Source organism: Odocoileus virginianus, chromosome 2 (assembly GCF_023699985.2).
Source record: "Odocoileus virginianus isolate 20LAN1187 ecotype Illinois chromosome 2, Ovbor_1.2, whole genome shotgun sequence".
Classification (NCBI taxonomy): Eukaryota; Metazoa; Chordata; class Mammalia; order Artiodactyla; family Cervidae; genus Odocoileus; species Odocoileus virginianus.
This window is the reverse complement of record NC_069675.1, coordinates 71,366,392-71,376,771: the sequence shown is the minus strand read 5'-3', so window position 1 is coordinate 71,376,771 and position 10,380 is coordinate 71,366,392. Positions and strand designations below refer to the sequence as shown.

General features: G+C 48.4%; 2 protein-coding genes and 1 pseudogene across 8 annotated transcripts in view; 2 read left to right on the top strand and 1 right to left on the bottom strand.

The window, feature by feature from the left end:
• Positions 1-48: 48 nt before the first annotated feature.
• LOC110122876 (protein FAM228B) overlaps positions 49-10,380 on the top strand; it is a 44,047-nt gene continuing 33,715 nt past the window's right edge. For 2 of the 6 annotated variants that reach the window (XM_070451044.1, XM_070451025.1), the window contains exon 1: positions 49-165. The gene's annotated coding sequence lies outside the window, so the exon portion shown is untranslated. The remainder of the gene's footprint in view (positions 166-10,380) is intronic. The other 4 variants (XM_020870462.2, XM_070451053.1, XM_070451038.1 and 1 more) reach the window with 4 other exon arrangements.
• On the bottom strand, positions 452-10,159 carry TP53I3 (tumor protein p53 inducible protein 3). 2 transcript variants are annotated; one of them, XM_020870477.2, is made up of 6 exons: positions 10,024-10,158; positions 9,623-9,765; positions 7,266-7,533; positions 2,794-3,006; positions 1,586-1,782; positions 452-800 (listed from the first exon to the last, which is right to left on the bottom strand). In XM_020870477.2, the coding sequence occupies exons 2-6, from the start codon at positions 9,758-9,760 to the stop codon at positions 618-620; spliced, it is 999 nt and encodes a 332-aa protein (XP_020726136.1). In that variant the 5' UTR covers positions 9,761-9,765; positions 10,024-10,158; the 3' UTR covers positions 452-617. The 2 variants fall into 2 exon arrangements, with proteins under 2 accessions (XP_020726136.1, XP_020726137.1); XM_020870478.2 differs by lacking the exon at positions 1,586-1,782 and having other exon boundaries at positions 9,623-10,159.
• Positions 3,001-4,722, top strand: LOC139029887 (protein lin-28 homolog A pseudogene; annotated as a pseudogene).

Here is a 10,380-nt window from a genome sequence, read left to right as displayed (position 1 = left end):
CAAGGCACTTCCGGGCTCTGAACCGGAAGGGGCGGGGCCTGGGCTTAAGAAGGGAAATGTTCCGGTCGTGGAGGCCTTGAACCGCGGAAGTTGGCTGGAGGGGGCGAGGCCAGAACAGAGCTCCGCAAGGCGGAAGCGGGCCTCGCGAAGTGGGTCTGCACGCTGGTGAGTTGCGGGAGAGGACCGGCAGTGGAGTGGGGTCCCGGGCTGCAGGCCCCGCGCTGCGTGCGAGGGGACGTGTGCATGCGTCCGGGCCTCTGACTGCGCGGAGCCTGCAAGCTTCTGGCTGGTTGTGTTGTGGCCGACACTGTATCTGGTACTTAGAAGCCCTGGCGCTAGCGCAGGTCCCCGAAATTGGGCATGAGCTGACTCTACTCTAATCTCCGCGACTATGCCTGTCCTGACTCCCACCTCTCCCCCCAGCCGGCGACCGGAGTCCACGCGCCACTCGTCAAGTCCACTCTTTATTTCCTTAGACCGTCTTTATATTGATAATTTGAGGAGGCTGGGGGAGGAATAGGGGGTTACAGGCGAGCCTGGAGTGGCGCCCGATAGCCTGACTGCGTACAGAGTTTTCTCCCAAGTTTGCTGTCGGAAGTCTTGTACTACCCCCTTCTTCACTGGGGCAGCTCCAGGACGATTTTGCCCACGTTCTTGTTAGTCTCCATGTACTCATGGGCTTCTTGGATTTCAGCCACGGGGTAGACTCTGTCCAGAACCGGCAGTAAGCGTTGAGGGCCCTCCGTGGAGAAGTGGGGCAGAATTTGCTCTGTGAAAGCCTTCACCAGCATCTGCTTGTACTTAAGATAAGGAAAAGAAGACCGTCAGCCTGGATGGAGGCCTTTCTTTGTCACTCCCCACCCTGCTTAGCGTTTCTGCTTTCTCTGAAACTTGTACACATATGAAGTCACACAAGAGTATGTAATAATCACCTCACTCCTAGCATGTATGTGCATGCCTCTAGATTTGTAAGCTCGGTTCTGTACTAGGTAAAGATCAAAGCCTGGTGAAAATATTAGTGTCACTGCAAGCTGAAGGACTCTTTTAAATAAGGACTTCAAGTCGGAGGCAGCCACAGAGAGGACTTATATAAGGCTCAATTCAAAAGAGATGCTTAACCCCTGTTATCCCCCAGCAGGTGTGAAACCCTGTGAGGAAACATTCCCAAAGCTGGCACCTGTTGGAATGCTACACAATTTCAGGAATGTATAATCTGTTAAAGGTAGAAGCTTACTAACCTTACTTACCTAAGAGGTTTTCTTAGCACACTGAGAACAGTTCTGCCTTTGCAAACAAAAGTCTTGGTACTATTAGAAATACTTCCTAATATAGTCAAGGCTTTGTTCATTTTATATGAAGTTTACATACTATATTAAGTATTAACTACCCTCTTTCCAAGATGTTGAGGCCTTCATCAACCAATTTTAATTAGTTCTTGAAATTAGGTTACCAGTTTATCCACAGTGGGGCAGGTTTCTACAGGCTCTCCAACTTAATATGTGATCCTTTCTCAGGATTATGTGAATGAATCACACTTTTCTGGATGATAGTTAAATCACATGTTTTATTTTCACCCATCACTCACCTTTTTGTCCCTAGATCTTAGAAGACTGGTAATCAGACTTCCCCTTTTAAAAAGTAGCTTTGAAAACAGAGGCCCATTGACGTCAGCTCCTCCCAGCAGACCATAGAGAACCCAGCGACCATCAAGAGCCAGGCAGTTGACATTTTTCTCCCAGTAGGAGCCCCCTATGCAGTCTAGAATGAGGTTGACTCCAGCACCTTTCACATGAAACACAGATTTGTGATGCTAGTCAGAATCAGAAAGATTGGTGCAAAAGAAGATTACATGGCATATTTGTGGAAATATGGGTATAAATATATACAAGTGCAAGCAGTAAATCTATAGGTTGGAACCCAGAACATTGCTTATAGAACCATGGTTGTAAATGGAGTTTAGAGACCTGAAGTCTATCATATATGTGTGATATAGTTCATATTTTATGATCCCTGCCACAGCAAGAGGGAAATGGGGCAACACCATGATCTGGTATTTTCCCTGACCTCCACATAAGTAGAGACCCACTGGCACCCAAGGGAATACGGGAGACCCACCCCAGCCTACAGGACAGGCTAGTCCATATCTAAGTTATGAAATGTCTGCACAGGGTTCTCTGAATCATGGCTTTGCTAGCTTTGTTTTTAACTCTCTTTTTGATTCTTGTCAAAAAATGGAATCGAATGAGCCAAATATAAACAGATTTGGCTCTAGAATATAGAGGCATACACATCTACTTACCCACTTAGGACACTACCTACCAAAGCCTACTATGACCAGCTCCAAACTAGTTTCTCCCAATCAAAAAATGTGCCAAAGAACTAAACAGACATTTCTCCAAAGAAGACTTACAGATGGCTAACAAACAAGTGAATTCCAGAAAAATAAACGACCCAATCAAACTAGTTTCTACCCCTACTGGCTTTTAATTCACTACAGAGTGACTGGTTGGGAAAAAGAGGTCCTGAGTAATTCCAGGCCAACTCTGTGTGATTATCCCCTTTGTAAAAAGCATATGAATTGTATCACTTATAAGAATGCCCATGAAAATCACCTTAGTCCTAAATACTGCCTGCCTGTCTCCAGTGGTCAAACAGTAGAGTACTAGAATTTGGCCTGGGCAGGTGTTAGGCTTTTAGCAGAGGGGAAAAAAATCCAGAAGCAACTTTGTGGCTGGTGAGAATTTTATTTAATTATCTCTGAAACTTCTGCTGAACTGCAGAAGCTTTGTTTACCTTTAGTGAATTTCAGTGTTGCTTCAGAAAAATCCTCTTCTTTGTAATTGAATCCTGCAGCTGCTCCGAGCTTTTCTGCTCTTTGAAGCTTCTGCTGGGAACCAGCTGTGACCAGAGGAGTAGCCCCAACCATCCGGGCAAGTTGGATGGCAGCTGTGCCCACACCACTTGCTCCTGCATGGATTAGCACAGAGTCTCCAGCCTGCACATTTCCTGTGATAGAAAGTATAGGAACCATTTTCTTTACTTTGCAACTGCTATACCTTTACCACATAGGCTTATTCTACTGTGATCACCTGGCCCTGAGACCACCAAATGTCAAATCTCTTGCTGTCTTATTTTAAAAATTATTTTTATTTGGCTGCATTGTGGCATGCAGGATCTTTGATCTTCGATGCAGTATGCAAATTCTTATTTGCGGCATGTGGGATCTAGTTCCCCGACCAGATTGAACCTGAGTCCCCTGCATTGGGAGCGTGGAGTCATAGCCACTGGACCACCAGGGAAGTTCCCATCCTTCACTTGAGAGTGAAGCAGCCAATCTCACCTTGATGCTTTTAGGCCACCTTGGTGTGCCTTCTGTCCATCACAGCTCTACCACCCTTCACGTCCTTCTATTCCAGAAAGCCTTTTCTGACTTCACCCATACCAACCTTTCTCACCTTAAGCTTCTGTTGTAGTTTGTAGTTAGAGACAGGGCCACCCTTCCAAACACTGCTTCTCTTCCCAGTTACACTGACTTCCCCAGAGACCCTCACATGAGCTCTTGGCTGGCCTCAGTGGGAGTGAGGAGGAATTAAAGAGTTGGTTGAATGGCTCCACCTGCTGCACTAGGGCTCTCAGAGAGCTTAGCAGGACTGAGAAGCTGGCCTCTGGACTTCTCTGGGGCCAGCAGCCGCCCAAGCAGGGGCCCGGGGCCACGGGCTCAGCCGACTACCATGGGCTCTGTGTCAAACCAGCAGTTCGCAGGTGGCTGCGCCAAGGCGCCGGAGGAGCCGCAGCTGCTGCACGGTGCCGGCATCTATAAGTGGTTCAACGTGCACATGGGGTTCGGCTTCCTGTCCATGACCGCCCACGCAGGGGTCGCGCTCGACCCCCCGGTGGATGTCTTTGTGCACCAGAGTAAGCTGCACATGGAGGGCTTCCGGAGTCTGAAGGAGGGTGAGGCTGTGGAGTTCACCTTTAAGAAGTCTGCCAAGGGCCTGGAATCTATCCGAGTCACCGACCCTGGTGGGGTGTCCTGTACTGGGAGTGAAAGGTGGCCCAAAGGGAAGAATATGCAGAAACGCAGATCAAAGGGAGACAGGTGCTACAACTGTGGAGGTCTAGACCATCATGCCAAGGAATGCAAACTGCCACCCCAGCCCAAGAGGTGCCATTTCTGCCAGAGCATCAACCATATGGTAGCCTCGTGCCCACTGAAAGCCCAGCAAGCTCCCAGGGAAAGCCAGCCTACTTTCGGGAGGAGGAAGAAGAGATCCATAGCTCTGCCATGCTCCCAGAGGCTCAGAATTGAGCCACAGTGGGTGGGGGCTATCCTTTTGTGATCAGAAAGCTTTGAGGAGCAGGCATCAATCGGCAGAGTGGAGAAAGTGGGGACAGGGTGGGTAGGGGGCAGCTGGCACTGCCATATATCTGAGGCTGGAGTCCACAGCATCATCCCCTCTTCCCTCTTGGTCGGAAGAAGGGGTGAGGCAAAGAAACTCCAAATGCATATGAGGACTTTGGGGGTTAACCCTCCCTGCATGCTTTATATGAGTCTCCACCCCCAGAATCTCCAGCTTTTGAAAGTGGCCTGGGTAGGGAAGTTGTTTTAAAGAAGAATATGGAATAGTATTTCCCATATCAGAGTGTAAGAAGAACAGATTGATGGACCCAACCAACAAGCCACCACATTCCATGGGAGGAAACATCTCGGGGGGGGGGGGGGGGGGGAGGTGGCAGGGTTTTTGTCTTCTCTCTTCATAACCCCCTCTTGGGACAGAATGCTAAGAACTGTCCCAAGTAATGGATTATGATGACAGATAAAGGGGTGATCGAGGGAAGAGCTGCAGATTTGCTGCTTCTAAGCTCACTCTCACCCCATTCTGGGCCAACTCAATTTTATTTATTTGCTGCCTTGGGTGACTGTACCTTGGGTCCCACTTTCTCCAGGATGCCAACTGCACTAGCTGTGTGCGAATGACATATCTTGTGCATTTTAACTTTTTTTTTTGTAATATAAATATTCTGGTTTTGTATTTTTGTGTCTTTTAATCTAAGGCCCTCATTCCTGCACTGTGTTCTCAGGTACGTGAGCAATCTCAGGGATAAGTCAGCAGCAGCTCCGGGTCTGCACGGCAGGAATGCTTTTTGTTGCTGTATCATCAGAGAAAACAACTATTTGGAGTGTATAGCCTATTGAACTACCTCATTTTTGCCAATTAGAGCTGGCTCTTCTGCCATAGTGTCCTCTTGAAACCCCTCCATCTTCAGCGTTTCATGAGAGACTAGGTTTTAACTGGGTTGCCCTATGACTTGGTCTCCCTCCTACTGAAAGACTGGAAATTGGTCTGAACAGGAAAACGTGGTGCAGAGAGGTTAGGAGAGGCTGGGCCAGGTAAGAAGTGCAGAGAGGGGAAGCCAAGATTTAGGTAAAGGTCATCTGTATGTGTGATAAAGGATTCCTGTTCAGATCTATAATCCCAGGACTCGCTTTATATACCAGATCCATCCTTCACCTGACTGGGCTAGGCTGACCATGCACAACAGGGGGTGTGTGTTTTATAAAAAATGGAAGTTGGTAAGGAGAGGTTTTTAAGAACAATGCCTCTGTACCCATCTTGAGCTGCCCAAGGATGGATATGTGAAGCAAGGACAAGATCTTTAACGATTCTGGGCTTTTCCTCCTTGGCTTCTGGAGAGACCATCAGCAATGGTTTCTTTGTGATTCCCAGAGCCAGGGTCCTACCCTGCTGCAGCAGTGATTAGTATCATGGCAGCTAAAGGAGAAAGGGCGGTGGCTGGGGGGGGGGGGGGGGGGGGGGTGCGTTTACAAGCTGTGAGATCACTGCAGACCTACCTCACTGTGTTGTCACGGGGCAAATACTATAGAACGCATTGGGTGATGTGTGTCTGATCCCTGTCTCCCCCAGCTGCTGCCCCCTCTAGTTATTATATTTGTCTGGGCTTTGTAGGACTTCACAAGTAGCTGATTTGGTGATTGCTAGGTGGCCTAGTTTGTGTAAATGTGTTGGTCTTCATGTTCTTTTGGGGTTTTATTGTTTACAAACTTCTTTTTATATTGAGAAAAATAGCCAAAGCATCTTTGACAAAATGTTCTGCACCAGGCAAAAAGATCTGAAACATAAGCTTGGGAGCCCCTCTTCTTGAAGTTGGGGGGGGGGGGGGTCTTGAACTACACTTTCTTTTGTGTTCCCCTTCCTCTATTTCCTATTTCAAACAAGATCTGTCCTAAAAACTAGATTCCTACCCCATCCTCTTCCACGTTTGTGCCCCCCCAAATAGACCATATACCTATACGTTTAATATATGGGGTATCTGTGATTAAGTGATTTGTGCAAAAATCCTGAAGAAGCTAAGATCTCTCCATCCCTTGTTCCCAGTCTCGAGTCACGTCCATTCCTTGATGTGATTCATGCTACACGGATTGCTGTATTTGGATGGATCAAGACCAACTTTAATTTCTAATCCAAGGGTAGAGAGGAGCAGTGAAGGGGGCCTTCCATGTAGAAGGTGGGGCTGGGAGACCACGAAAGGAAGGATGAATGTATATCCAAGTCACTCAGGAACTTTTATGCAGGTGCAAGAAACTTATGTCAAAGTAGCCACAAGATTGTTTAATAGCAGACGGACGAATGTAACTCCATGTTTACTGCTAGAAACCAAAGCTTTGTATGAAATCTTGAATTGATGGGGAGGGAGGGAGGGTAGAAAAGCATGTACCCATATGTTCTTTTCCTCATTCCTGAACGGCAGGAGACAGAGCCCCTTGGGCTTTGGTGACCCCATCTGGGCAGTGTTTATTTGATGGCTGATTTTTCTGTGCCAGGTACTTCCTTTCCCATTTGCTATCATTTTGTAACACACACGCTGACCCTTTTCCCTTCCCTTTCTTTTCCTTGGGAATATACAATAAATAAAAACTTATTGGTACTGAAAAAAAAAAAAAAAAGACTGAGAAGCTGGGACTACTACTGGGCTTAGAGTGAGAAGATGCACACAGGCCTTCTATCCAGCACTTACCAGTACTTTTCTATCTGCTAACCATGATTTTCAGCCACATCAAGCCATTGCTACATAGTATGAGGATCTGATACTAAGTAGGGTGAGGTGCTGGGGTTGGCTGTTGCTCAGTGGCCAGATCAAAGCTGCCCTTCAGGAATGCTGGGTTTTGAGGTGGCTGAGTTATGAATAAATGAATAAATTGAACTATGCTGTATGGAGTGAGCATGGGGTGGGGTGGTCCTTACCCACGAGATGTAATAGCTGGAAGGCGGTGAGCCAGGCCTCTGGGATGGCTGCAGCCTGGCACATGGTCAGTCCTGCCGGGATGGGCATGAGGAGCTCTGCAGGGACAGTGACATACTGAGCCTGGCCCCCGCCAGACAGAAGAACCATGGCTGGGTCCCCGACCTTCCAGGGTCCCTGGTAGCCAGCTCCCAGCTCTGCCACGTGTCCAGATGCCTCGAGTCCCAAAATGTTGCTGGCTCCTGGAGGTGGGGCATACTGGCCTTGTCTCTGCAGAAAGAGGACACACTAGGTAGTAAGCATGATCAGAAATCTGTGTCAGCATCCCTGGCTTTCTTCCCATAGCTCCTCTCCTCCCCCTTTAAGACAAAATTCAGGGTAAAATTAGGTTTTTTAAGTAAAGAAAAAAGAGAGGGGAGGTAATTTGTTTCATACAAGTAAGAGACTATAGGTCCCATAATCAGTGGATATGTAACTTGTGGTGTCACTTCCACCCCTTGTATCATCTAAACCCTTTGTTTTACAAATGAAGAAACTGAGGCCTAGTTAGGGGAACCAGGGTAGCAAAATAATAGCAAGACTAGTTACTAAACCACGGGCTTCCTAATGATATATCTCATATATCAAGTGCCAGGCTCTGTACTCACGCCTCACAATCGCCAGAGGGACTGAACTAGGAGTGTGCCTCAGAACAATTTGAGATCCTTTTGCAAAGTATACATGCCTGGATCCCCGCCCTATTTATTTTGAGTAAGTGCCCCTGTGATTCTGGTGTACATTTCTTAATCACTTCAAAAAATGCAGGTGACCCAGTTTAGTGCTTCTAGAAGAAGTTGGAAGAAAGTTCTTAAGAGCACTGCCCCCTGCCAGCTCTGGAACCCTCAGAGTGGAAAGAATACAGACTCAGGTGCCTTAAGACAAAGACCTCAATCTGAATCACTGCTCCCCTGGTTACTAGTGTGTGGCTTTGGGCTCACTGCTGAACCTCTCTGACTCTCAGTTTCTTTATCTGTAGAGTACAAATGGTGAACAGGATTGCCTGAGGAGCGGTTAGGAGTCCTGATTTTCACCCAGGCGGCCCAGGTTTGACTCCTGGTGTAAGGATGCCAGCCTTTGAGGCGGGGCTTCCCTAGTGGCTCAGATGGTAGAGAATCCACCTGCAATGTAAGAGACCTAGGTTCTGAAAGGTTGTTGCTGAACCAGGAAAGACGCCAGGATTCTTGGCCTCCGGAAGAGAGGAATTCAATCCAGGGCCAGTAACGAGGCTTGATCGCGCAGAGCTTTTGTGTAATAAAGTTGTATTAAAGTATAGAAGAGATAGAGAAAGCTTCTGACATAGACATCAGAAGGGGGCGAGAAGAGTGCCCCCTGCTAGTCTTTAGCCGGATGTTATACAGTTACTAGCAAGCTGTTAATTATAGAAAGGAGATGTCTCAAAACTCAGCCCCAAGGCCCTCACCCACAACATGCATTTTGAGATAACACTGGCACCAGGTGAGTCATCCCGGGCCATAAAACCATTGACATGAACCTTGAAGAAGGGCAGGTTTCCAAGTAAATATATGGTTTCATTAACATAGATTAAGAGTAAAATATGCAGGTTTGTCAAGTCAGTTCCGAGTCTTAGGCAAAACCGACTTGAAGAAAGACAAAGTCGAGGATATAGTTCATTAACATAGCTTAAGACAAACATTTCCAAAAGAAAAATGCTTTGGTTAGCTCAAGGTTTGAGAAAAGTTCAGGTGGAACCAGGTTTCATTATGGCAACACAGAATTTTAAGAGAAACCTCTTTAAATTTGTATAGAGAAGGGAAAAATCTAACACTCCTGCCACTTAAGAGAGAGATAAAAAACGTCTGACACTTGAAGCCTATTTCCTCCTTTTGGAGACCCCTGGCCTTCCTGCCTGTTATCCTCTCAGTTCAATCCCGGTCAGAAAGATCCCCTGGAGAAGGGAAGGGCAACCCACTCCAGTATTTTTGCCTGAAGAATCCAGTGGACAGAGGAGGCTGGTGGGCTACAGTCCATGGGGTTGCAGAGAGTCAGACAAGACTGAGCTGACGCTTGGACTTTTTCACTTTCAAAGGAGATACAGGGAGGTCTAACACCCACCCCGCCAAGAAATGTGGAAGCCTGAGCAGACAGACAGTGGAGCGACACAGGGTGGCCTGTGCTGTGCACATACCCCTTTACTTTGTGTAAAACATGGGAGGCTAAATGGTTCTAGTTTCAGAACCCGGAGGAAGCAGGTCATGATGAGTGTTAATGGCAGTGCCTAAAGTCTCCATCTGTCTGGTGAATGCTTATTAAAGGCTGCGTTGCCCTGCTCAGTCCCAGCTGCTGCCAGACCCCTGGGTACCTGGAGTAAGTCCGCCCTGTTCAGGGCGCTGGCTGCCACCTTCAGTAGGACTTCACCCTCGCCTGGGCTGGGCTTGGCCACTTCCTTCAAGTAAAGATTTTCTGGTCCTCCCGGCTTGTCAAAGTGCACAGCTATCATGATCTCTGAGGACACACAGGGTACAGCAAACTTCTTTGAGGGGCCCAGTGCCCCACTGCCGGCCAGCGGCCTTCCTCAATCCGTCTGGCTGCCGGCCCCTGCTCTCCTTGCAGCGAGGCCCCTGCCGCCTCCAGGCCAACCCCGCGCGGAAGGCGCAGGCTGGGGTGCAGGGACGCTGGCCGCACCGACTGGCTGCGTGCGGAACAGGCAAACACTGAAGAGCATGAGGCAATTTTCACTCCTTCTGCGTTCGAATCTCCCACCTGTGTGGATCGCTGGAGCCGGTGTGAGCTCCTTGCTGGCTCCAGGCCCGGCCTCTCCTGCTGTTGCCGCTGCTCCAGGTGACGGGGCGGTCCTCGGCGCCCGGCGGGTCCTAGGAGCGGGACCGCTGCACTCTGGGTAGTGCAGGGGGTGGGGTTGGCCGGAATCAACCCTCCCCTTCTTCCTTCTCCCTTGAAAATGCAAAGCTGGTGGCGGCAAATCAGATTTTTGTGAGTTTTGAGCCTCTGGAATCTAGTCCTTCCCTTGGTTTAGCGTGAAATGCTGTTAGGCACTCAACTTTGAGAATCCTTCCCTCTCTCTAAGGAAACTAGAACCGGAACTCTTGGCGGACCACCGGT

What these genes read in the sequence shown, in the direction of transcription:
- TP53I3 (XM_020870477.2), bottom strand. Translation starts at nt 9,760, where the DNA reads ATGATAGCTGTGCACTTTGACAAGCCGGGAGGACCAGAAAATCTTTAC. An exon ending in AACACTGAAATTCACTAAAG is followed by an intron (nt 1,783 to 2,793) that starts GTAAACAAAGCT and finishes TTCATGTGAAAG; the next exon opens with GTGCTGGAGTCAACCTCATT. An exon ending in TAAGATCTAGGGACAAAAAG is followed by an intron (nt 801 to 1,585) that starts GTGAGTGATGGG and finishes CCTTATCTTAAG; the next exon opens with TACAAGCAGATGCTGGTGAA.